Genomic DNA, 27,360 nt, shown 5'->3' on the forward strand with positions numbered 1-27,360 from the left:
TAAAGCAGTGCTTCACAAAGTGAGGTCTGTGAGTCATCAGAAATATCAGGGCTGGAGACTAGTGAAAAATGCAGATTTTTGAGCTGTATCAGACAGAATTCTGTTCTGATGGCCTCCAAGACACTCCTGCCCCCAGGTGTACACACCAGGAATAATTCCCTCACAAAAGAGGAAGCTGTGAAAATGATAGGATGGTCACTCCTGTGATTAGGTTATATTGTGCAAGATAACTGTAAGAGACTGGAGAGCAATTCTCCTGCTTGTTTTGAAGTCAACTGCCATGTGAGAGGACCAAGTGCTACGACATGAAGATAGCCTTTAGGAGCTGAGAACAACCCCTACTCGGCAAAAAAATGGGGCCGTCCTCCAACCACAGGTACTAAATTCTGCCAACAACCTGAATGAACATGGGAGAGGACCATAAGCCACAGGAGCCCCAACATTGATTCAGCATGTTGAGACCCCAAGCAGAGGACCCAGCTAACCTGTACTTGCGTTCCTGACCCACGTAAACTGATATAATAAATTTATGTTGTTTAAAGCTGCTAAATTTGAGGTAATTTATTAGGCAGCATTACCCCAGAGAAAATAAATCAATCTCAAGTGGAATTAATGAATCTACATTTTAAGAAAGCAACCCATTCCCAGGAATATCCATGTACACAAAACTTTTAAAAAGAATTATCATTTGTTTATCTTTTAATCTATAAGCTAAAGTTTCTAAACAACCTTAAAAACAACAAAAATAAATTCAGGTTTACCGTTGCTCTTAAGCCTTAAACCATTTTACATAAAAGAATGAGAATTCATTCCATTGGCGAGAGTATAAAGTATATACCACTTTGATAAGTAATTTGGCAATCTACATATATAAAAGCCTAAGCGACCGGCCGACCGGCCAGTAACTATGACGCACACTGACCACCAGGGGGCAGACACTCAATGCAGGAGCTGCCAAGCTGGGGTGACTTGGCAGCTGTGGTTCTCAGGTGACGCTCCTGGAACCAGAGAGGAGGGAGCCCGATTCCAGGGTGCGTCACTGGAGAACTGCCCTCATGCAATCTGGGACCCCCTGGGGGATGTTGGAGAGCCGGTTTCGGCCCAATCCCCACAGGCAAGGCTGAGGGACCACACAGGTGCACGAATCCGTGCACCAGGCCTCTAATAATAGTATAATTGAAAATGTACAGATTCTACAACCCAGTCATTCTACTTCTAAATGCCTATATCTAGAAGGAACTCATACAAATGTGCATCGGGACATGAAAAGGGCACTCTTAGCAGCCCTGTAGTAGTAGGAAAAACTGCAAGCAATCTCGCTATTTGTAGGGCATAAATTGGTTGATTCATACACTGCAATGCTATGTGGCATTTTTACGGACAACTGACTCTATATATGTCAAAATAAATAACCTCAAAACCAATTTTGAGTGAAAATAAGTTGTAAGAGAGAATATGTATAGTGTGGCACTATATAAATTTTTTAATCAAAATATATATTGTAGCCCTGGCTGGTGTGGTCCAGTTGGTTGGGTGTTGTCCTATGCACCACAGGTTGCCAGTTTGATTTCCAGTCAGGGCACATGCCTGGGTTACAGGCTAAATCCACGGTAGAAGGCATGCAGGAGGCAGCCGATTGATGTTTCACTCTCACATCAATGGTTCTCTCTCTCCCCCTTGTCTCTCTAAGTCAATAAAAATATTTTTAATATATATATGTGTCACACTGTGTGTGTGTGTGTGTGTGTGTATATATATATGTATACACACACACACACACACACACACTGGGCCTCTAATATATATTAAATATATATATTAGAGGCCCAGTGCACAAATCTGTGCACAGGTGGGCTCTGGCCAGCCCACCAGATGGGGGCTGATCGGGTTGGGCTAGTGGGGGGGAGGGGGGGCGAAGGGGAAGCAGAAGGTTGGCAGGCCAGCCCCTGATCGGGGTGGGGCCAGCCAGGGGGAGGGGCCTTGCCTCAGATCGAAGTGGGGGGGCAGACTGGGGGCGGGGCTGGCCAGAGGGAGGGGCCGCCCCCTCCCCAATCAGGCCAATTGGCTGGCTGCAGTGAGCATCATAGCAACCGGTCATTCCAGTCGCTTGGCTTTTATTTGTATCTAGATACATGTATGCAATAGAAGCATTAAAAACATTCATGTGAATAATATACATTAACTTTATTTTTTTAGAGAGAGAGAGATGAAAGGAGAGGGAGAGAAATAGAAACATTGATTGGCTGCCTCCTGCATGTACCCTACTGGGAATCAAACCCACAGCTGGGGAAGTGGCCTGACCGGGAATAGAACCGGCTACCTCTCAGTGCATGGGATTATGCTCAACCAACTGAGTCACAAGGGCCAGGGCTAATATACATTAACTTTAAAAGAAAGGAAAGCCAGGCCAGTGTGGCTTAGTGGTTGAACATCGACCTATGAACCAGGATGTCAACGGTTTGATTCCCGGTCAGGGCACATGCCTAAGTTGCAGGCTTGGTCTCCAGTGGGGGAGGGGGGTGTGCAGGAGGCAGCCAATCAATGATTCTCTCTCATCACTGATGTTTCTATCTCTCTTTCCCTTTCCCTTCCTCTCTGAAATCAATAAAGATATACTAAAAATATGTATGTGTGTGTGTGTGTATATATCTATATATCTATATGTATCTATATATATCTATATGTATCTATATATATATATTTAAAAATAAATAAAAGGAAAAAATTCAAGCCAAAAAGAGAAATATACCAAAACTTTCCATTATCCAGTACAAATTTGACCAAAAAAATCTCATTCTCTTATAACACAAGCCTACCATTAAAATTGATGAAGAGGAATTTCTTTCCCTAGCTTACCTGTAGGACTGTGCATACTAAGTTAGAAAATAATAAACACTATATTAAAAGTATGTAGAACTTACTTCAACAATCAAGACATTCTAGAAGAAAAAGAGAAATGAAAATCAGTACAATGAATCAGACAGTGTTTCTAATTATAACTCAAATCACATCATAACAAATTCCATCTGTTGGGATTTAGAACTCTTTAATATAAAATTTTCACTGCAACAGAATTTTTAAAAATAAAATTTGACCCATATGTTCATTTTTTTAAGTTTTTATTGCTTAAACAGAGGTCTAATCTTGGGAAAGTCATAAAATTTCTCTGAGCCTCAATTTCCTATGTGTAAAATGAGGGACTTGAATGAGTACCTATCTAACTCGAAAATAACTCCAAAATCATGCATTAACTTACCATATGGAATCCAATTCAAAACCTATTTACTCATTAACTAAAATTGTTTTGCATTTTCTGGATATGTTCTTATTATTAGACTAAACTAAAAAAGGTACCAATCTTTGCTTACTCCCACCAAAAACCTTCACCCCAATTTCTACCCCTCAGAATTTTATAGCTGAAAGAATCCTCAGAGAAAATACCATTTAACTATTACCAATGTAGGAAATAGCCCTATTTGTTCTTGTGTTAGTTATAGGAATAAAGTAGCATTTCACATACTGGTTATAATCATTGTCATAAGATTCATACTATATTGTTTATTTTAGTTCTCATTTCTCTGTCACATACGTATAGCACTAGAATTTTAATGTTCTATGTATTCTTCTAAGTCAGTGGTTACCAAAGTAGGGCACACAAGATCCATTGGGTTGCAAGAAAGAAATATTATAACTTTTAAAAAACCTCACTTTGTATAATCAATAATTTTGCATATACTTTACAATATATATATTACTACCACAGTTCATATTTATTCCCTCTCTTCATATCACAACTAATTTGTCTTTCAATAGATACTTCAATCCAAATATTTAATAAAATTGAATATAATAATTAACTGACCAATCATTTTTTCACCACCTACTATGTGGTTCTTTCTCAACATTTACCCTACCATAGCTAGCACATCTGAAGGATAATATTTTCCTATCAGTAACTGGCTCACTGTTGCAGCAATGAGCACCATTGGATGAAGTTGTAGTTTGAAAACATCACTGAATTAGGAGACAGAGAAATTGGATTCTAGTCTTGGCTCTAATACTAAGTAGATACAGAACCTTGGTTAGGTCATAATTATAGACTTTAACTGGTATGAGACATTTTATACAAATTAAAGTCCAGAGACATCAATACTGTTTTAAAAAAATAAAAGAATGAGAATTGCTACCATTATTGAGAGCTTATTTTATGTCAAATAGCTACATCCTTACTTATTAAATGAAAAATTTGAAGCTCAGAGATCAATGAGTTGCCTAAAGTCACAAAAATAGTCAAAAAGTAGAGATTTGAAGAGCTGTTTTCACATATTCTAATCCACTAAGTGCAAAAAGGGAGTTGTGGAATACGTATCTGCACACACTATGTCCCAAAAAGATAAACTAAAATAGAAAGTCTAAATAGCCTATAATCTAACCACCAAGAAATAACTTCATCCAATTTATGTCTTGATTTTTTTCCACAACAAACGTGCTTTAGTGTGACTATCATGAAAAGAAAGTTATTTTAGAAAGATATGTTTTAAGGTCACATAGTTACATAGTGGGACAGAGCCATTAAGTGGGAAAGGCAAGGTCAAATAAAAGCACAGAATGTGAAGGCTAGGCCCCTTCCAGCACTAAAAATTGACTGCAGAAGTAAGGGCTTCAAATGACTTCAAAATATGGGCAAAGTATGCTGAAAGGAAAGGAGAATAGGTCTGGCAGTGGTGTATAAGATGGACAGAGAGGGGAAAGGATCAATAGATTATAATTTCTCCTTTAAAAGTTTTCCAAAGATGTTGAAGAGAACATTAGTTTGGCATGACTCTGATATGGGACCACAGAATTTTTTAATATGTTTTTATTGATGTCAGAGAGGAAAGGAGAGGGAGAAATAGAAACATCAATGAGAGAGAAACATTGATCGGCTGCCTCCTGCACTGCACACCCCTCACTGAAGATCAAGCCCGCAACACGGGCATGTGCACTGACCATGTGCACTGACCGGGAATCGAACCATGACCTCCTGGTTCATGGGACGACACTCAACCAACTGAGCCACACCAGCAGGGTGGGACCACAGAATTTGACACAAGTGCTGTATGCTAAAGTTTCCTTATAGATACTCAGTCAAATAAGCTGTGAACATTAAAATTTAAAAGCCACCTGGCTGGTGTAGCTCAGTGGTTGAGCATGCACCAAGAGGTCACAAGATTCCCAATCAAGGCACATCCCCAGGTTGCGGGCTCCATTCCCGGTAGGGGGTGTGCAGGAGGCAGCCGATCAATGTTCATGCTCATCAATGTTTCTATCTCTCTCTTCCTCCCTTCTTCCTCTCTCAAAAAACAAATAAAAACATATTTTTAAAAAAATGTAAAAGCCAGATGACAAAAAGTATTTTGGAGAACGAAAGACCTAGATTCAAAAACAAGCTCTACCACTTACTGGCAGTGTGACTTTGAGTAAATCCTTCAATCTTGCTGAGTCTTACTTTCCTGATCTGCAAAATGGAGCTAATAATATACACCTCACAGAAACATGTGAAACTTTTGAGATTATGCCTTTATATTCGGCACAGGGTCTATAAGTAAAAAATAAATGGCAGCTTAAAATCACAGCTCTATTATTGGTTACTCAAAAATCATTTCATGTATCAGAAGAAAAATGCTCAAACATCTTAATATCTCTATTAGTTCAGCCAATTGTTTATATTGCAAGAATTTTGATGTTTAAAAAAACTCTTTGAGGTTTCTTAAAATAATAGTTATGTTTGAATTTACTGAGTGTTCTAACTCCAGAAACTGTTGTAAGAACTCTACATGCATTATTTCACTTAGTCTTCTTTTAATTCTATGATGTGGCTGCCATCCCTACCTTACATATGGGAGACAGAGAGGTTAAATAAACTGTCCCAGGTCACATGTTAGGAAGTACTGAGCCAGGCTTTGAATCAAGGCTGTCCAGCTCCAGAACCCACACTTTCAGCCACTACATTTTACTGCTCCTCTATCTTTTCAGAAACTATGTGTGTGCTGGCTGGAAAGCTCAGTTGGTTAGAGCACTGTCCCAATATGCCAAGGTCTTGGGTTTGATCCCCAGTCAGGCACATACAAGAATCACCCAATGAATACATGGATAAGTGGAACAAATTAATGTTTCTTTCTCTTTCTCTTCCTCTCTCCTACCCTTCTCTATCTCCAATCAATTTTAAATAGATGGGGGGAAAAACACCTGTGACTCTATTTTTTAAAAAGACTGCCTTTCCCCATATATATATTTTTGAAGGATCCCAAATAGATCAGCACAGTGGCAGAGAGCAGTACTTGGCAACACAAACTTTTAAATTTAACGTTGGATTCCGCTGTCTCTTTGCTATATGACCTAGAGAAAGATACCTATGTGCATAAATAACTATGTAAACTGCCTCTTAGTGATTGATTGGCAGCATAGTCTTACTAATTGACTCTTGGTATAATGGGCCTTCTTCAAGATACATACATACCTTTCCAGTTAAAGTTGAGAGATCATCTCCACCAATCACTTTTATGTCCCCTGTTGATTGGTCATTCTAGAAAAAAAAGATATATATATATATATATATATATATATATATATATATATATATACATATACATATATACACACACATATCTATATTTCATATTACCAAACGAGAACTAGAAGATTTAAGAAGTTAGCTATCTAATGTCATAGCATTATGAAATTCTAAATGAACACAGTGTAAGAATTGTTTCTAGAAATGAACGACTAGGTAACTTTTAATTAGAGATTAGTAAAAATTTAAAAAGTCCTAATTGGCCATTACTGACTTGATGCTTTAGGATCCCTAAAAATATGGTGTACCCATGTTCAAGTGGGCAGTATTATAGCAACCACCCATCTTCAGTCACAGTAAATTCTGAACCACGAGGGAAGTTATTAGCATGGCAGGTGTCTGATTCTGGCCCTGAACCATTCCCATGAGTCAAGCAAGCTAAAGGGTTGGTCTATATTACACTCAACCCCAAAAGATATTTCCCTGAAAAATCTAGCCCAGGTCCAATTCATTGTCAGCAAAGTCTGGAAAATGAGGTATGATCAGTAGTCTTTTAAGGCATACCTCTTAGACTCCCAGTTTTCTGATATCACAGAATCCAGTAGAAACTCTTATAGGAGTATCAAAAGAGAATGTTCTACACCCACTGTAGTGGGTGATGATAATGATTATAATTTGGCTGCACTGAATTCAAGACAGAAAACTAGGTTGAAAGAGCAGGTGAACAAAACAGATTAGACTTTCCCTACCAGACAGCAAACCATATCAAAGCTACAGCAATTACAATGGTGCTGTATCAGTACAGTAAAAGACAAAGAAATCAAGGAACAAAACAGAGCCCAGAAGCAGATCCAGAAATATATGAGAATTTAGTATATGATAAAGATGATATTTTAAGTCAGTAAACAGAAGATTAATTATTCAATAAATGGTGCTTGATCAACTAGTTATCCACTTGGGAAAAAAGTAAAGTATTATCCCTACCTCACAGCATACACAAAAATAAATTCCAGATGGATTAAAATCTAAATGTAAAAAATAAAGCCATAAGCAGAATGGAAGAAAACAGAGTATTTTCACATTCTTAAGAAAAGGTAAAAACCTAGGTATGACATGAACCCAATCTGAAAGAAAAGATCTGTAACAAATATTCCTATTATACACTAGACACCAAGGATAAGAACTGAATGGGAAAATGGAGAACAAATACAAATACACAATTCACAGAAGAGAAGGCATAACATATAAAATGATATCTACCTGAGAAACAAATACTAAAATAATGGGATTCTACTGTTCACCCATTCACACTGGCAAAACTCAAACCTGATTATATATGTTGGCAAAAGTGAGAGAGAAAAAAGCACTCTTGTTGGTGAAAGCACCAATTTATAATGTTGCAAATTCTATAGTAACACCTATTAAAATTGTAAATATGCATGCCATTTTGCCCCAGCAATCCCACTTCCAGAAATCGATGCTACAAAAACACAAGTATGCAAAGGTACATACAAGGATGTTCACTGTTATCAACTGTTTATAAAAAAGAAATACTGGAGAAAACCAACATGTCTATTAACAGGGAATTATTTAAGTCCATCCACACAAGTAATAACATGAACCTACTGAAAAGAATCTGATAATCTATCCAAACTGACATGGAACAATGATAATTAAAAACACCAAGTAGTAGAGCAAAGTACTACCTATAAAACTACTTTTGTTTAGCATTTTTTAAGTTTATAACAGCAATTATATCCAAATGGGGATAATGGGGATAACAAAACTTTTTACTTTTATTTACTCCTATTTTTATTATATGCTTCTATTCACATGTCCATTTTTTATTGAGTGTTATTTTTTAAAAACACCAGTGTGCCCAATACTGTTCAGTGTTGCAAACTAGAGAGATGTTTGACTTCTGATACAAAAAAATCTTGCCTATTACTTCTCTCATCTTAAGGAAGTTATGCACACACTTTATGCTAACTAACTTAAAACCCAGAATTTCAAATACAGAGAACTGATTAATAGCAAAAAAATAACAAAACCTGAATCTTTCAATGTGACTCATACTAAATGATTTACACTGTAAATCAAGTTAAACAGTGACATCTTCTGTAGAAATTTGGTATTACAGTCCAACTTCAATTGACCCTCTTATACAGAGAAAAGAAGATCTGAGAACTAAAAAGCAGGGAGACAGAAAAAACAACCCTGTGCTGTAAAGGCTATGGTAATCCGGTAAGAGATAAGAGAACTCTAAGCATTCAAGACACTGCTGCTCCATTAGCACCCAAATCTCCATATTCCTGTTTGCCCTAAGGTTTTTAGCTTAAATCAAGTCTCTTCTGAGGCTTTTTTTCATGGAAATATAGCCATCCTTTAAACAGAGGCTAATAAAGAAGATTCATTTAAGAAAAAATGTGTAAAGCCCTAGCTGGTTTGGCTCAGTGGATAGAGCGTTGGCCTGTGGACTGAAGGGTCCCGGGTTCAATTCCAATCAAGGGTACATGCCCGGGGTTGCAGGCTCGATCCCTAGAAGGGGGTGTGTAGGAGGCAGCTGATGGATGATTGTGTCTCATCATTGACATTTCTATTTCTCTCTCCCTCTCTTAAATCAATAAAAATATATTTAAAAAAAGAAAAAATTTGTCGTCCAATGTGCAGGTAATAAGTGCCCAAATTACATATAAATGACATCCATGGATCAATTACCCCACCAGGAGAATTTACCTCTCTCCCTTCCTGTCTGAAACAAGCTTCCCACTGTATCCCTGCTTCATTACATTACTGAGTGATCCTTATGTGCCTCATCTTGAGATAATAAGACTGGCACTGTAGAGGGGAAAGACCCCTTCCCCTGCCCTGAGTTGCTTTTCCTTCTTCTCTATCATTCCGCCTCCTCATTCCTAGCAGCCAGAGAGCTCAATTTGTCCTAAACTCAGTGTCACTGTCAACTGCATAAAATTCCCAGAGAAGCAATTTGGGTCAACAAATATATACCCTTAGCACCTGTGCCTCCATTTTGTCCACCTTTCTTGAGTCCAGGTATAAAAATGAGAAGGGAAACAGAAAGGAACTGTGTTTATTTCTATTTGTCTATCACTAGGAATTTTGAAAAATCTCTAAAGACCTGCAGCTTGGTATAGGAAAAGAGAGAAAGCTGCTGCGTAAAAATACGTAATGGATGGGCTGGCAAAAGAATTGCTGGAACAGATTGCGACCATAAGGAGAAGATGCAGAGAGGCCAATCACCAAGGCCAGGGTTCCAGAGGGCAAGACTAAGAGTATTAAGTAGAAAGTCTGGGCTTAGCATTTAGTGGCTTAGTACTACGAAGAGCTTGCTTTTTCCAGTGAACTTCAGATCATTCTTTCAGGACTCTAGAATAAAGTTACTGAGGAAAAGTCCTTCCCTCTGCATCCAGTTTCGCCTCAGGTCCACCACACTCAATCATGTTTTCTCTTCACATCATAATCTCAACCACCCTTTGTCCTTTAACTGCTTTCCTATACCCTGATCAAACATCAACAAAAGTGAGAATATTAGAATTATACACTTTTTTAGATAGACTCTACCTCAGATGAAAAATGGCAGATATCCAATTTTCTAAAATGATATGCAGAAAAAATTAAGTCTGGAAGGGTATATGCTCAGATAATAATCTATTTACCGGTATTTTATGAGTTGTTTTAATTTCGTTTTGTTCTCTTGTTAATCCTCACCTGAGGATATTTTCCTATTGATTTTCTAGAAAGAGTGGAAGGGAGGGGGAGAGACAGAAAAAGAGAGAAGCATCGATGTGAGAGAGACACATCGATTGCTTGCCTCCTGCACGTGCCCTGACCAGGGCCAGGGATGAAGCCTGCAACTTATGTATGTATCCTTGACCAGGAATTGAATCCAGGGCCCTTCAGTCCTTGGATCAATGCTCTATCCAATGAGGCAAACCAGCTAGGGCTTCATGAGTTATTTTAAAAGAACACATTCCTTTCAGAAAGCTATTTTAAGTTTAAAACTATGCTGATGTAGCAGGACCCTTATAGATAATCTAATCCTGCACTATTCAATACAGTAGCTACTAAGCACATGGGGCAATACTTAAAATTAAATAAAATTAAAAATTCAGTTCCTCTATTGCACAAGACATATTTCAAGTGCTCAAGAGCCACATATGGCTAGTGGCTCTGTATTAGACAGCACACTAGTAGATATAGACCATTTCTGTCATCACAGAAAGTTCTATTGGTCAGCACTGCTCTAATCAAATAAAAGATACCATTTAGCACAATTAAACACTAGAAAAGTTTGAAGAGTTAGTACTTAATACCTGGTATTTTCAAGTACACCGTTTTCAAACCTTCAGAAATTATTGCATCTTATCTTTATGCTTTTCATTCAATGTCTGATTTAGAACTAGGATCTGATAAAATAAGCATGTTCAATAGAACCACTTATCATAACCTAAGATAGTACCTTGAAGACAACAGATGATCAATGAGTTTGCTAAGTGAATTAATCTATTTCCTCAATTTTTTTACAAAATCTGTGGCCTCAAGGATGAAACACTGCCTTTCTATTCTAAGAATCAGGGTGCTTATATAAAACCTTAGTTGCCTGACAAGGACTACATCAAAGTGAAAATCCACAGGAAGGGGCTAGAAAGTGTACTTTTGACCCTAGTTCTGTTAAAAGTTTCCTTACACCACGGATAGTATATATGCCCATTCCTGCCAATTTAAACTAAACAAATTCTTGCCCCCATCCATGTCTATGGTCTGAATTCAAAAAGAGAAAGGTATAAATCACTTTACTAGCTTTATATACATATAAATAGACATATTTATAGAAGATAAACTTTATATTATCTTTAGTGTCCAATTCAAAGAGGTATACTTATATTTAAATTCAACTGTTGGGGGGGGGGGAGCATACTTCAAAAAAATTGACTAAAGACAGAGAAAAAGGTCAGACTGAAAGTTACTGACCTCTTCTAAGAGATACTTTAAGAAACTGCTGCAATTTTTCTGCATTTTCTTGAACAAGCTCACTCAAATAGCCACCTTCTTATAAATTACTATAAACTAATTTGCATCTTTAATATATTAAACAGAAAGACTAATCAAGCAACTTCTGAGATCAAGACGGAAAGTTATAGGCCTGGCCGGTTTTGCTCAGTGGATAGAGTGTTGGCATATGAACTGAAGGGTCCCAGGTTCAATTCCTGGTCAGGGGCACATGCCCAGGTTGTGTGTGGGTTCGACCCCCAGTGTGGGACATGCAGGAGGCAGCCGGTCAATGATTCTCTCTCATCATTGATGTTTCTAACTCTCTCTCCCTCTCCCTTTCTCTCTAAAATCAATAAAAATATTTTTAAAAAGACTGAAAGTTATAGCTTTATAAACCTTGAATGCAACTGAGGGGAAAATTCCATAATTGGCAAAATGGATTTTGTTTGCATGCAAAACTAATGACTATCAGAGAATGAAGAAATAAAAGGAAGCCCATATTAGAGGAATCAAGTCAGTTAAAAGTTTTCCCAAATAAGACTGAGTTCTGCACAGTTAAAGGCTTGGGTTCAAATCAAAGACCTGTATGATCTTGGGCAAGTAACTTAATCCCTTCACACCTCATTATTCTTACATGTACATGAAGATAATAACTCATATCTTAAAAATCAGGCTAATTTTCTCTTTGCTTAAGGCCCCCACAAAAATATTCCCATAAAAATTTACTTTTCTGACAACTTTTCCTACTAAGCCTTCATTATTTTTTATTCAACTATTTTAGTTAAAAAAAACACTACAAAATTGAACTCACAACAGAGAAAGTATGTTTGCATACTTACCAACTGTTTAATTTTTCTGAAAATCACAGCGTTTAGGAATAGAAAAGGGCATTGAATATATTGTACTAACATTTTATTGTTCTAAGATGCACATTTACATTTTTATACCTCAGAAATCAACATATTATAACTGATCACAACTTACTACCATAATTGACAGTGTCTTTTTCCTTAGAAGCACCAAAAATAGTGGTCTTAAACTGATTTAATTTAGAATTAATGAAATATGGTATTTGGAATCCCCAGTCAATTTCCCATCTAGGCACTAAGCAAAGAAAATCCTGCCTAGCTTCTTTGATAAACAGTAGGTAAACTATAATATACGTGTGTGTATATTCAAAGAAAAAATTCTTTAAAATATTAGAAATAAAAATGGTAGTGAAATTTAGGATGACAATTCCTTTATAATTTTTGTGGTTCTATGTTTTTATATTAAACATGTTTTATAATCAGAAAAAATATAATTTTTATTTTGGAGAAAAACCAGATGGGGCGTGTTGACATTGTTATGGCTCTTTATATATTCTAGGAATATATAATAGTTCATTGAGCATTCCTTTAGGATTAGTACAGATCAATGTTTAATTCACTATTTCAAACTGGTCAAGATAGCATTTAAAATTATACTAACATCAATCAATGTTCCTGATACTGCAAACAATTTTAAATTTCCATTTTACAACTTAATCAAATTAAGTTGCCTATATATTTTTTTTCATTGCAGCACTTTTTTAAATTACTTTATTGATTAAGGTATCACATATTTGTCCTCACATTCCCATCCCAAACCCCTCCACACACATGCCCCCATCCCCCCGTTGTCCGTGATCACTGGTTAGGCTCATATGCAAGCACACAAGTCCTTTGGTTGATCTTTCTCCCTTATCCCCACCATCCCCTACCTTCCCTCTGAGGTAAGTTGCCTATATTTTATATGGACATGTGAATATTTTCCATGAAAAACTGAAAAATTAAAGTATATGGATGGTATTCTTAATTTCTATTGCTTAGCAGTAAACCTACACAGAATTTCACATAAAACAGAATGGATATTATTTTCCTCTAAGTGAAAATTAATCTTAAAATTCACTTTGCTTGCGTTTAAATTTTCATATTTTTTATCAGCTTAATAATCCTCTAAGATCTAAAATGAATAAGAAAAAAACTAAAAGTAGAAAATTAAATTAAAATGTCAAAGTGTTCCTTTGCTTCAAATTGCTCTCACAGCTATAAAATACTTTTTAAAAGAAATATTAAAGTCCCCTCACTTGTTTTTACGAGTTTTCTTTTCAAAGAAAGAACATTCTGCCCAAATTCCCAGAGGAATGAAGTATCAGTCATAAAGTAACAAGATTAATTTTTATGTGTGTGTTTGTGTGGGTGGGTGGGTAGGGTGCTTAAGAAGATCAAAGAGAAATCATACCATGGACTATACTAAGTACATGTTTTGACTCTAAGCAACAATATATTAGAAACTGGGCAGCTTTCAAAAAATAAAATACAGCCCTGGCTGGTTTGGCTCAGTGGATAGAGCGTCGGCCTGACGACTGGAAGATCCCGGGTTCGATTCCAGTCAAGGGCACATGCCTGGGTTGTGGGCTCGATCCCCAATGGGGGGTGTCGGGAGGCAGTTGATCAATGATTCTCTCTCATCACTAATATTTCCATCTCTCTCTCTCCCTTCCTCTCTGAAATCAATAAAAATATTTTAAAAAAAGATGTGTCTTTCACACATCCATGTTTCCTTCTCTCTGTCTCTCCCCCTTCCTTCCACTCTCTCTAAACATCAATGGAAAATATCCTCAGGTGAGGCTTAACAAAATAAAAACATAAAAAGGTTATCATTTAAAAATAAAATAAAAACTGGGCAGCTATACTGTTGGCAGCTATACTGCCTAACATTAAATTTGAGTGTAAACCAGCAAAATAAATAAATAAATAACTTCTGTTAAGTAAAAATCCAAATTTTATATTTAAACAAGTCTTTAATTCAAACAAGACTGACAAGTTAAAAGGAGCTTATAAATACAAAGTAATGTCATGATGTATGAGCATAAAGGGCTTTGGTGGAATAGGGAAATGTCTATAATATTTAAGTGGTTATCTAATCACCTATTAGACTGATAAAAATGTGAAAAAGGTCAAAGACTTGAGTGAAATGGATGATTAACAAAGAGAACGAAGGTTGAAAGTTAAATGTAGATAAGTGGTCTTATTCTTAATGAAATCAAACATTCACATCATCAAAGAAATTGTGGGTGAAATTCATGTGTAAAGATCACACTGAGCCCTAGCCAGTTTGGCTCAGTGGATAGAGCATCAGCTCGAGGACTGAAGGGTTCCAGGTTTGATTCTGGTCAAGGGCATGTACCTTGGTTGCAGGTTCCCCGGCCCTGGTCAGGGTGCGTGCAGGAGGCAACCAATTGATGTGTCTCTCTCACGTCGATGTTTCTCTCCATCTCTCCCTTCCACTCTCTCTAAAAATCAATGGAAAAATATCATTGGGTGAGGATTAACAACAACAAAAAGATCACACTGATTTTGGTTCATCCAGTGTCAATATTCTGAAGCATTTGAGATCGTGTAACACTGTACAGTGACTGTGAATCAAAAGTGGTATTTTCAATGTGCCAATGTTCTCGCTCCATATGTGCTTTCTAGGAAATAATTCTTTTTTAAATATATTTTATTGATTTCAGAGAGGAAGGGAGAGGGAGAGATAGAAACATCAATGATGGGGGAGAACTACTGATCAGCTGCCCCTGCACACCCTACACTGGGGATCGATGCCACAAGCTGGGCATGTTCCCTTGACCAGAACTGAACCTGGGACCCTTCAGTCTGCAGTCCGACAATCTATCCGCTGAGCAAAACTGGCTAGGGCTAGGAAATAATTCTGGACCCACTTTATTATCAGACTTCGCTCCAAATGCCTTTCGATTTCCCCGCAAACCAATCTTAGCTCCAGAGAAGATATCTGCCACCAGTAAATATAGTCAAAAGAGTATCACCCAAGTCCCAACAGCAATTCTTAAAAGGTTTCTTAAAAACTCCAAAAAACAGCCTGGCTAGTGTGGCTCTGTGGTTGAGCATCAACCTATGAACCAGGAGATCACGGCTGATTCCAGGTCAGGGTACATTCCCTGGTTGCAGGCGTAGTTCCCAGTGGGGGGCGTGCAGGAGGCAGCCAATCAATGATTTTCTCTCATCATTGATGTTTCTATCTCTCTCCCTCTCCCTTCTTCTCTGAAATAAAAATATATTTTAAAAAATTAAAATTAAAACTACAAAAAAAAACTCAAAAAATAATAAAACACCTTTAAAAATAAGTATATAACCTCTAAGGTGACTAATTTGAAAAAAAAAAAAAAAAGACAATATTGCCCTAGCCGGTTTGGCTCAGTGGATAGAACATTGGCCTGCGTACCAAAGGGTACCGGGTTCGATTCCAGTCAAGGGCACGTACCTTGGTTGCAGGCTCCTCCCTGGCCCAGGCCCTGGTCAGGGTATGTGCAGGAGGCAACCAATCGATGTGTTTCTCTCACATTAATGTTTCTCTATCTTTCCCTCTCTCTTCCACTCTCCCTAAAAAATCAATGGAAAAATATCCTCGGGTGAAGATTAACCCAAAAAAAGACAAAATTCACTTGGATATAAAGTACTGGTGAATATATCAGAAAATCTCACTGTAACCAACTGAAACGAACATGTAAATATAGTTTGCAAAGCTTCAAAAACATACAGAAAACCTATAGTTGCCATGTTTTATTTTTAAAATTTTATTGAATAAACATATATATTAAATATACTTACACAGTAGCTCTTCAGTCTGATAAAATCTACAGTCATAGGAATGGATCTATCACTATTTCTGTTCAGTGCTTTGATGTAATCCAGCAGGTCAGCAAAGAATTTATAGCCTCCCTTGAGCACACAGAGGGCTACAATGTGATGGCCTCCCATCTCCTTCATCACATCTCGAGCAAGCCGCTCGGTCCTACAGAAGTAAAATTAGAAACTTAATAGAAAGTAATTTATATTGTAATAGAAATACACTTAAACTTTATAACAAACATCTCTTAACCACTAACTCCCACAAAATACATCCTTTGCCCCCATAAAGTATATCCTTGTTTCATAAAGCAAAGAGAAAATTTCAAAAACCCTCAAAAGCCTGGTTCACTATAACATTTATAATAAATTTTTAATGCAATTTAAAATAAGATACCATTTTCACTTATCAGATTGACAAATTCTGATTAAATGAAATTTACCTGACAATATAAGAAGAAATTGTGAGAAACACAGTATTTGCATATATCATTGGGAGTATAAACTAACATAACTTTCTGAAGGATAATTTGGCAGTATCAAAACATTCAATAAACACCTCCCACTTAACCCAAAATTTCGTGGATCAAGTTGAGCAAGCACCCAAACATCTATAAAAGGATGTCTCCTTCTAGTATGGTCTATAATAGCAAGACAATGGACAAATCTTGCACGTCCATCAATAGGGGGCTAGTAAATTAATTATGGTACAGCTAGAAAATGGAATGCTATGAAACGTTTAAAATATATAGGATAGCTCTGGATATATTAATATGAAAAAGTGTCCAATAAATTTTTGACCTATATGATAGTACATACCCATGTGTTAAAATATATGTGTACATTTACATATATTATATATGACTAGCCCATATGTAGGGAGGAGATATGCACTGAAGGCTGAAAGGAGAGAACTCTACTCTTATTTAAAGCCTCTACAGTTAAAATTTCACAGTACACATATATCGATATTATAATTTGAAATAAAAACCAAAATAACCTGACACACAAGGCAAGTATTTAAACATCAAAGTTTCTCACTGCAATTTATTTAAGGGGAAAATTTCAAGCTAGATGTGCATAATAATCAAAATCTGACCTTGCCTTCATGTGATTCAATCCCAGTCCATTACCCTGTTCAGGGTTGAGAAATCAAAGGCTGTGACTAAAGTTCATTCTTCCAATCTCCTTTCAATGTTTACTTTATTCTACTCCCTACAAATTCCTAGTATACCATAATTTATGCTATGTTATTAGTAAATCCTCCCTGCCTTTTTTGTAAAGAAGGCTTTTAAACATTTTTTAAATCTATTTTTTTTTACAAGCTGGTCCAGTTTATGGTCAAATATCAACTACTTAAAACAGCTGCTGACACCTGAAATTAATATAAAACACAAACTTCAATTTAAGATCTTACTGTTACTAACCTGTCCATAATTAGTCCATGAGGAATAAACACCTTTTCCAAATCCTCCACATAATGATTAGGTATACAAAATAAATCTAGGTCATAACCTGGTTCATCATCACTAATCTGAAAAAGAAATACGGCTGTTTCGATAAGAGCATTACAAGATACAAACATTTAATTAGATTTAGATGTTAAAAACCTTAGCCTATCAGAGAAATTTAGGTACCAGATATCAAGAACTTTCAGTAAGTTTCTAGTAGGATAATGAATTATACTTATATCAGAAATCAACCATAAACCATATATTTTATTTTTTTAATGTTTTTATTTTTATTTTTATTGATTTCAGAGAGAAAAGAAGAGGGAGAGATAGAAACATCAATGATGAGAAAGAACCATTGATCGGCTTCCTCCTACATGCTCCCTACTGGGGGTCAAGCCCACAACCCGGGCATGTGCCCTTGACTGGAATCGAACCTGGCACCCTTCAGTCCACAGGCCGACGCTCTATCCACTGAGCCAAACCAGCTAGGGCTCAACCATATGTATTAAAGATGAATAGTTAAGATTGTAAAAGTAAAATGACATGATATGAAATTTCCTTTAGCTCATTAAAGAGAAAAAAAACTTTAAAGAGCTAAGACAAATGTGGCAAATCTTGATAATATTTTAAATATAATAAAGGAGAAACATGCAAATTGACTGTACCTTTGCTACACCACAAGCCACGCCCACCAGCCAATCAGGAGTGAGTATGCAAATTAACCCAAGAAATATGGTGGCGGCCACAGAGCTGGAGAGAACAGGAGGCTTGGGTTGTCCCCAGCGATGGAGGAAGCCAAGCTTTCTGACTACCCTGGCCGGCCCTGGTCTCCACTCAAAGCTACAAAGTTTCAATTATAGAAGATAAATAAATCCCAGATACCAGGGCCTCCACTTGGGTCGCTAGGGGGCATGGCCAGCCTGCAAACCACAACAAGCCCCTCACCCCAGCCACCCCATTCCCCAAGGGAACCCCCACCCTGTTCCAGGACAACCTTTAGGGCAAACCAGCCAGCTCCATCCGTGCATCAGGTGTCTATCCTATCTAATAAAAGAATAATATGCAAATTGACCATCAGTCCAACACACAAGATGGCTTTCCCTATGTGGTCAAAGATGATTGCCCCATATGGACACAAGATGGCCACCACAAGATGGCCAGCAGAGGAGGGCAGTTGGGAGGGACCTGGCCTGCAAGGGTGGGCAGATGTGGGTGATCAGACCAGGAGGGGAGGGCAGCTGGGGGGACCAAGCCTGCAAGGGAGGGCATTTGGGGGCAATCAAGCCTGCAAGGGGGGGCAGTTAGGGGTGACCAGGCCGGCAGAGGAGGGAAGTTGGGGGCGACCGGGCCTGCAGGGAATGGCAGTTGTGGGGGAACCCAACCTGCAGGGGAGAGCAGTTAGGGGTGACCATTCCTGCAGGGGAGGGTAGTTAGGGGTGACTAGGCCTTCAGGGGAGGGCAGTTAGGGTGACCAGGCTGGCAGGGGAGGGCAGTTAGGAGCAATCAGGCTGGCAAGGGAGCAGTTAGGCATCAATCAGGCTGGCAGGGGAGTGGTTAGGGGAGTGATCAGGCTGGCAGGCAGAAATGGTTAGGGGCAATCAGGTTGGCAGGCGAGCAGTTGGGAGCCAGCAGTCCTGGATTGTGAGAGGGTGCCGAGATTGGAGAGGGTGCAGGCTGGGCTAAGGGACAACCCCCACACCTGTGCACGAATTTTGTGCACCGGGCCTCTAGTTTTAAATATGAGTCATGAGTATATGGGGACTTATTCTTTCCATTTTTTAATATGTTTGAAAATTTAGTTTTAAAAAATACACTATAGTCTATCAAATTAAAATATCACTGAACAAAGAACAAGTGCTATTTCCCACCCCAAATTCAAATACCCTCTTCTCATCTCACAATAGGGAAAAAAAATTATTTATTTATTTATTATTATTATTTTTTAATCCTCATCCGAGGATATTTTTCCATTGATTTTTAGAGAGAGTAGAAGAGAGAGGGAAAGACAGAGAGAAATATCAATGTGAGAGAAACACATCAATTGGTTGCTTCCTGCACGTGCCCTGACCAGGCCCTGGGCCGGGGCGGAGCCTGCAACCGAGGTACATGTCCTTGACGAGAATTGAACCCAGAATCGAACCCGGGTCCCTTCAGTCTGCAGGCCGACGCTCTATCCACTGAGCCAAACTGGCTAGGGCAGGAAAAAAAATTAAGTGATTATATTTGACTTAAGGGTGGTGGGCACATGGTGCAATATACAGATCTTGTAACATAAACCCACACCTGAAACCTGTATGTTCATGTTGACCGCACATGGTGCAATATACATATCTTGTAACATATAAACCCCACACCTGAAACCTGTATGTTCATGTTGACCAATGTCACCCAATCAATTTAATAAATACAAAAATAAAAATAAGAAGTTAAGTGATTTCTTAAAAACCCAAACTCCTAGAAGTCTGAAATTGTTATAACCCACTCATGAGGTGCCTTCATAGTAGAAACTCCAAGATGGTTTGACTAGGACTATATATTGGTTGTTTAGGTATGCCCAGCCTCTGGCATACAAAATATTTAATAATAACACTAATGATGTTGAACCTACAGTGGTAAAATGTACAATGATTAATTTTATAAATATTATATATGCATCTATACACACAGAAAATAACAAAACCATGAAAACTATTATCTTGGGGAGGGGAGTTACAGACATTTCACTTAGTTCCTTACATCATATATTCCAAATTTTCTTCAGTGAATATATATATTGCTTTTTTAAAAATACAATAGTCTTTCTTATAAATCATTTTTGGCAATGTGTTTTTATACATATATATAAAAAGTATGGGGAAAATTTAAAAGATATATTAAAATAAAATCTACAAACAAGAAACTAATACAAAATATAAAAGGAAGAGGAAGAGGGAGGGAAAGATGGGGGAAGGAAGGATAGGTGGGTGGGTATGGAGGAATATATCAAACAATGGTCAAATACAACAAGTGGGTACTTGCCACTTGGTACACTTTAATATTGACTTATTTTTTTCAACTTAAATTTGAGGTTCATGTTTTCTCACTTTCAGTCTCAAAAGTTCTGTTTTGAGTTCTCCAGATTCTGGTGGAATTGTAGGTATAATGATGTCAGGCTGGTAGTACCTACACACCACTTCAGTCTGCACACATGGCCAGGAGGCTGGCTATGATTCAGGTAGGTAAACCAGCTCATGCCCATGGGCATGGTTTGACAACAGCAAGTAGTGCACACACACTGGCTCAGCAGCTGGTCTGAGGGCAGTTGGAAGTCAATATTGATTTGTTTTTAAACAAACATGTATTATTTTCATAAGCAGAAAAAAATTCATTGGGGGAAGGAAGGTTTTGCCAGATCCTCATAGAGGAAGTTCTAATATATCATGTTTATTTCAAAACATTCACTACACAAATAATGGAAATGGGACATTTCTGTCACCTACAGGAGTATTTCAAGAGTACTTTATAACAAGTACTACTTTTATAAATTTTATAAACTGAAATTTAGTTCAAGTTTTGGGAAAAGAAGAAAGAACTTGTTAGATCCTATAGATGAAAGAATAAACATTCATTTCAGGTTCATCATATATATCTGCTACTACCTGACATAAATGAAAATGCACCATTTCATAGTGCTTCAAAATCAAGATCCAGAGTGCCAAAATGGCTTCCCTGAAGCTTACCCCTTGCTCCCAGTTACTTACTGCTTCTGACATAAGCATAAACCAGGACCCACCCAGGACCTGAAATATGCAACACTTGTAAAGACTACTGCTTCTATGAAAATGGCTGTGTCTGACTACAGGTTTTGCAAACAGCTTAAGAACTTTCAGAGTCTTAGTTATCTCAATCAAAGTCAATGTGAATTCTGCCCAGAGTTCATCCCAGCTATTGGTCTATTACAGACAGAGCAACAGGGATATACCCCAAAATAGGAATTCTATCTCTGTCAACATACCAAATTAATTTCCAATTCAAAATTTTCTTATTTTCAATCAATATTATTAGATTTATACAGGGTGACCCCCCCCAAATGTATATACACTTTAACAGCTGATAGCTGCTAATGAAAATGAAATGTATTTTAATAAACACTGACTCTATAATTACTCAAAGTGTGCATATACATTTTTTGGGGACACCCTGTATATCACATTTACTGTCAAAGGGCTGATTTACTAGATCAAGCATAAAAAACATGTTAATATAATTCTTCCTAAAAGGCAAAAACAAGAATTTAAAAAACTTGCATAACTTGAAGTACTTTAGGCATGAATTAACAACTTGATTACAATTCACTATTAATAGAGTATGTTTATGGGGGTTCTAATTTAAGAAACGTGTGATTGTCCATGGATATATAATTGTCCGAACTGGGCAGTAGGTACATGATGGTTCACTATAATATTGTTAACTTGTAGATGTTTCAAATATAAAGTTAAATAACAACTTATTTAAATGATGACAAAACGCCATTTCACACTTTCTGTCTTTCCCTCTCTCTTCCACTCTCCCTAAAAATCAATGGAAAAAAATATCCTCGGGTAAGGATTAACAAAAAATAAAATAAAATAAATAAATTCATAGTTAATGATCAAATATTACGTAGAATATTAATTTTAAATGGTGAGGTCCTTACTCAGACCTGTATTATTACTAATACTCAAATATCTAAGTACCTACTATGTTTTACATATTAGAGAGAATTAGGTAAACATTGACAAAGCTACCCTCAAAAAGCGTACAGTGTAGTAAGACATGACATGTACATGAATAATCATAAGACAGAGTGTTAAACTGCTAAGTACTGTGGGAGTTTAAGGGGGCACTCAAACTCACTCAGAAGCCTCACCTGCACCTAGACCAAAGAGAAGAAATAACATAAGATACAATCCAATAAACAGGAATTTGTTTTAATCATCCCAAACACCGAAGCTTCAGATTAAATAGGCCCATAACCTCAATCTCTACAAGAGCTAGAAATATACTTGGTGGCCTTTAATCTTATAAGCTATTTGTCCTATCTGATATTGGTTAATATCTGATATTAATTAATCTTATCTAATATGAATTAGTTAACAGTACAGTGGCTGCTTTGATAGGAAGGATTTCAATATACTCAATTACATTAAAATGCATTCAGTATCCACCTTGATTAAGGCACTGTGCAATATCTGTAGAGGGATACAAAGATTATTAATTTGTATACTCAAAAAAAGCTTGAAATGTAGTAGAAAAGGTATACATACATACATACATGGGACTAACTATATGGCACAATAAAGCTTATAAGTTGTACCCAAATCTAATTTGACAAGCCTGCAAACTTTTGATTGTCAAAAGTTATATGTACACTAAAGATAAACCTGGAACCCAAGGTCGCCCAACACCAGTGACTCCTTCCAAAAGAAATATCAAGCTCAAAGTTATTATATTCTGTTGCCTAGGTTGTAAATTGAGTAGACTGGCATATCTCTGACACTGAATTAGCACAGCCTTCTAAGTCACCTAGGTAATAGTAGTATCCACATTCTGTATGAATGTAAGTCACGTCTGTTTTATTATTTGTGACTTGGTGTCACATATCTAAGCATGTGGTTATTACTGATACATTCTAAAAGAATAGTATTAGTCTGCTTAGGATTCCATAACAAAATATCATAGACTGGGTGGCTTACACAATAGTAATTTATTTCTCACAGCTTTGGAGGCTGGGAAGTCCAAGATCAAGGTGCCAACAAAGTAGGTTTCATTCTGAACCCTCTTCTTTTCTTTTTTTAAATATATTTTTCTAGGGGAAATAATGAACAACATAGACTGATGAACAAGAACAGACCCAGAAACAAGGAGGCATCGATCGGACTGTCGGGCCTCAGAGGGAGGGGAGGGGAGGGTGGGGGTAAAGGGGAGAGATCAACCAAAGGACTTGTGTGCAAGCATATGAGCCTAACCAATGGTTAAGGACAACAGGGGGGTGGGGGCATGTGTGGGGAGGGGGGTGGGCTGGGAATGGGGGGATGAGGACAAATATATGATACCTTAATCAATAAAGAAATTAAAAAATATATATACGTGTGTGTGTATATATATATATATATATATATATATATATATATATATATATTATTGATTTCAGAGAGGAAGGGAGAAGGAGAGATAGAAACATCAATGATGAGAGAGAATAGAATCATGATTGGCTGCCTCCTGCATACCCCCTACTGGGGATTGAGCTCGCAACCAGGCATGTGCCCTTGACCGGAATCGAACCCGGGACCCTTCAGTCCGCAGGCTGGCACTCTATCCACTGAGCCAAACCAGCTAGGGCTGAAGCCTCTTTTCTTAATTGTAAGTGGCTATCTTTCACATTGGGGGCTACCTTCTCCTATAAATCCAGACTGGAGGATGTGGTTGGGGGAGGGAGCTCCCTTTTTCTTAAAAGACAAGGGACCTTTGCCCTAGCTGGTTTGGCTCAGTGGATAAAGCGTCGGCCTTCGGACTGAAAGGTCCCGGGTTGATTCCAGTCAAAGGCACATGCCTGGGTTGAGGGCTCGATCCCCAGTAGGGGGTGTGCAGGAGGCAGCTGATCAATGATTCTCTCTCATCATTGATGTTTCTATCTCTCCCTCTCCCTTCCTCTCTGAAATCAATAAAAATAAAAAAATAAAAAGGGACCCAACCTCATGACCTTTTCTAATCCTAATTTTCTACCAAAGGCCCATCTCCAAATACCATCATGTTGGGGATGTTAGGGCTTCAAGACATTTTGGAGGTGGGGTGGGAAGAAACATTTATTCCATAACAAAAACTTAACATAAAATGGCTAGAAATCACAAAAGGTTCTGGATGGCTCTGTGGAGGACCCAACTCTAAAATATTTGAGGAGAGAGCTCTGGAGGTACCACAAATGGTGACAAATGAAAATGCGATTTCTTTCCAGATCCACCTTTCCCATTATTGCCATTTCTGGCTGAACTGGAAGTCAAAGGATAGGTTAATAGCTCTGAGCTACTTAACATTTACCCAGATATTTCAGAAAACTGAATGCATCTCTTCAGAGCTTTAGAACACAGCTCTCAAATTCTAACCTACCTGTAATACACTTGTTAATGATAAAATCCAGACAGGTACTTTTATTAATATGAAAGATTGAAAAATATACATAAAAATTCTAATTACAAAGATATATTATATAAAATTATAGTAAGCAAGGAATTTAACTTGAGCTAAGATAACACTTGCAACATCAATTTATCATCTGTGACTAGGATTGCTTAAGTCTCTTTGTGGTAAAAAAAAAAAATGACAATATTTATGGATCCAAATAAGACTGAATGGAAGTGAAGAAGTGAGTCTTAAAATGAGCTAGAATGGGCAGAAATTGCTAGGTGGCATGTTTTTATATTTTTACCTTTTATATTCAGATTCTTTAAAATTCTCAAAACACACTAAAGCAGATATGTCATCCCCTTAAGATAATATGCAATAATCAGGGTATCATAAAACCAAAATTATGAATTACTGATACACATATTCCTAAATGTGAAAGTAATTTAAGCTAGTAGTGTATTCATTTTCCAATTTTATGAATCTTACAAATAAATTACACATATAACTTGCTTGCCCTCCCTTCTAATGGTTAAAGAATTAAAATTTTTATAACAATGTAAGCATTATAAAATTAAAATCAGCATTCTTTCCTATTCAATCCAGGGATAAATTACCTGCTCCTAGATAAGTGGGCTCATAACTACTATATGTGCAAAGACATAAATTTATCCAACACTATGGTCTTTCCTTTTATTAGTGTGCACTGTGGAATAATAAGTATATTCATTCTGGACAAAAAGTATATACCTATCAATTATCAGAAGCACAGTGTGGAAGATAGTAATTCCATAGCAATTTGAATTATCTGTCTGAATTCTTATTAGTTGCAAATTATTCTAAATGCTAGCTATTTAGTCACCACTGGCAAAAAAATATTGACTGATATTAATAATGATGGTTGATAATTTCAAAACATATAAATTTACTGAATCCACACAATATAAAATTACAGAAAGGAAGAATATATAGTTCATCTTTAGCATCTCTTCACACAGGGGAAAATGGCATGGCCCAGTTACTGCCTAATGAACTACAGAAAATTACAAGGCCCCTCTTCTCTGCTAATGTGATTGGTCCTTTTGACTTTTTCCCCACCTCCTTACAAAGGACTTCCTGCAATAGCAGTACACAGATACAAACAATGGAAAACAATTAAAACGGATCTATAACTATCCTATCCTATATAATAAAGAGGGAATATGCAAATTGACCATCACTCCGCCACAAAGATGGTGGCGCCCACAGCAGAGGCAGGGGTTTCCGTAACACAAGATGGCTGCACCCACAGTGGAGGCCCGTAAGGAGCCTTAAAGAGCAATCAGCAGGGACCTGAGACAGCGTCCCCCCGCCCTCATGGGGCTTGACAGGGGACCTCAGGCCACGCCCCCCGCCTGACAGGGCTTGATGGGGGACCTCAGGCCACGCCCCCTGCCCAGCGGGGCTTGACAGGGGACCTCAAGGTGCACCCCCTGCCCCGGTGCTGGGCCGGGGGACCTCAGGCCGTGCCTCCCACCCCAGCGCCAGGCCGGGGGACCTCAGGCCGTGCCCCCCGCCTGGCAGGACTTGATGGGAGAACTCAGGCCGCGCCCCCAGCCCCGGCGCCAGAGTACCTGAGGCCGCGCCCCCGCCTGGTGGGGCTTGACAAGGGACCTCAGGCTGCACCCCCTGCCTGGTGGGACTTGACAGGGGACCTCAAGGGGCGCCCCCCGCCCCAGTGCTGGGCTAGGGGAACCTCAGGCTGCTCCCCTTGCCCCGGGCCAGGGGACCTCAGGTCATGCCCCAGCCCAGCAGGGCTTGACAGGGGACCTCAGGCCGTGCCCCCCGCCCCAGCGCCGGGCCAGGGAACCTCAGGCTGCACCCCCCGCCCTGGCACTGGGCCAGGGGACCTGAGGACGTGCCCCCTGCCCAGCGGGGCTTGATGAGGGACCTGAGGCTGCGCCCCCCACCCGGCACCGGGCCAGTGGACCTGAGGCTGCGCCTAGCGGGGCTTGACAGGGGTGGGGCCGGCTGGGTCTGGATCTCACACGATTTTGAGGCGCTGCAGGTGGGCAGGGGCTTGACTCTGGGTCCCGCGGCGTGCCCCAGACTGACAGGAGGAAGATTTTCATATACATTTTACTAATTTTCTTTAATCTCTGATACTTCTATTATAGAGAAAGGGCAAATAGAAATATTAAAATATTTCCTCTAATTAATCCCCTTTTAATGTGCATGAATTTCGTGCACCGGGCCACTAGTGTGCTATATTACTCAATTTGCAGAATAAAACCCTCCAAGTGATCTGCTCCATTTTTTGGTGGTCACAAAGAGTAATTTTGGTCTATACCAGTGGTTCTCAACCTTTCTAATGCCGCGATCCTTTAATACAGTTCCTCATGTTGTGGTGACCCCCAACCATAAAATTATTTTCATTGCTACTTCATAACAGGTTGAGAACCGCTAGCAGGGTCACCTAAGACCATCGGAAAACACAGATATTTATATTACAATTCATAACAGTAGCAAAATTACAGTTATGAAGTAGCAACGA

At 38.3% G+C, this 27,360-nt stretch overlaps 1 protein-coding gene across 1 annotated transcript in view; it reads right to left on the bottom strand.

Annotated features, from left to right (window-relative positions):
* Window positions 1-27,360, bottom strand: part of HPRT1 (hypoxanthine phosphoribosyltransferase 1) — a 37,631-nt gene that overhangs the window by 4,927 nt on the left and 5,344 nt on the right. Inside the window, exons 2-5 of the mRNA XM_079765443.1 lie at window positions 17,661-17,767; window positions 16,216-16,399; window positions 6,500-6,565; window positions 2,922-2,939 (exon numbers count right to left, since the gene is read on the bottom strand). Coding sequence (XP_079621569.1) covers window positions 2,922-2,939; window positions 6,500-6,565; window positions 16,216-16,399; window positions 17,661-17,767 — 375 coding nt within the window. The remainder of the gene's footprint in view (window positions 1-2,921; window positions 2,940-6,499; window positions 6,566-16,215; window positions 16,400-17,660; window positions 17,768-27,360) is intronic.

Source organism: Cnephaeus nilssonii (assembly GCF_951640355.1).
Source record: "Cnephaeus nilssonii genome assembly, chromosome: X".
Classification (NCBI taxonomy): domain Eukaryota; kingdom Metazoa; phylum Chordata; class Mammalia; order Chiroptera; family Vespertilionidae; genus Cnephaeus; species Cnephaeus nilssonii.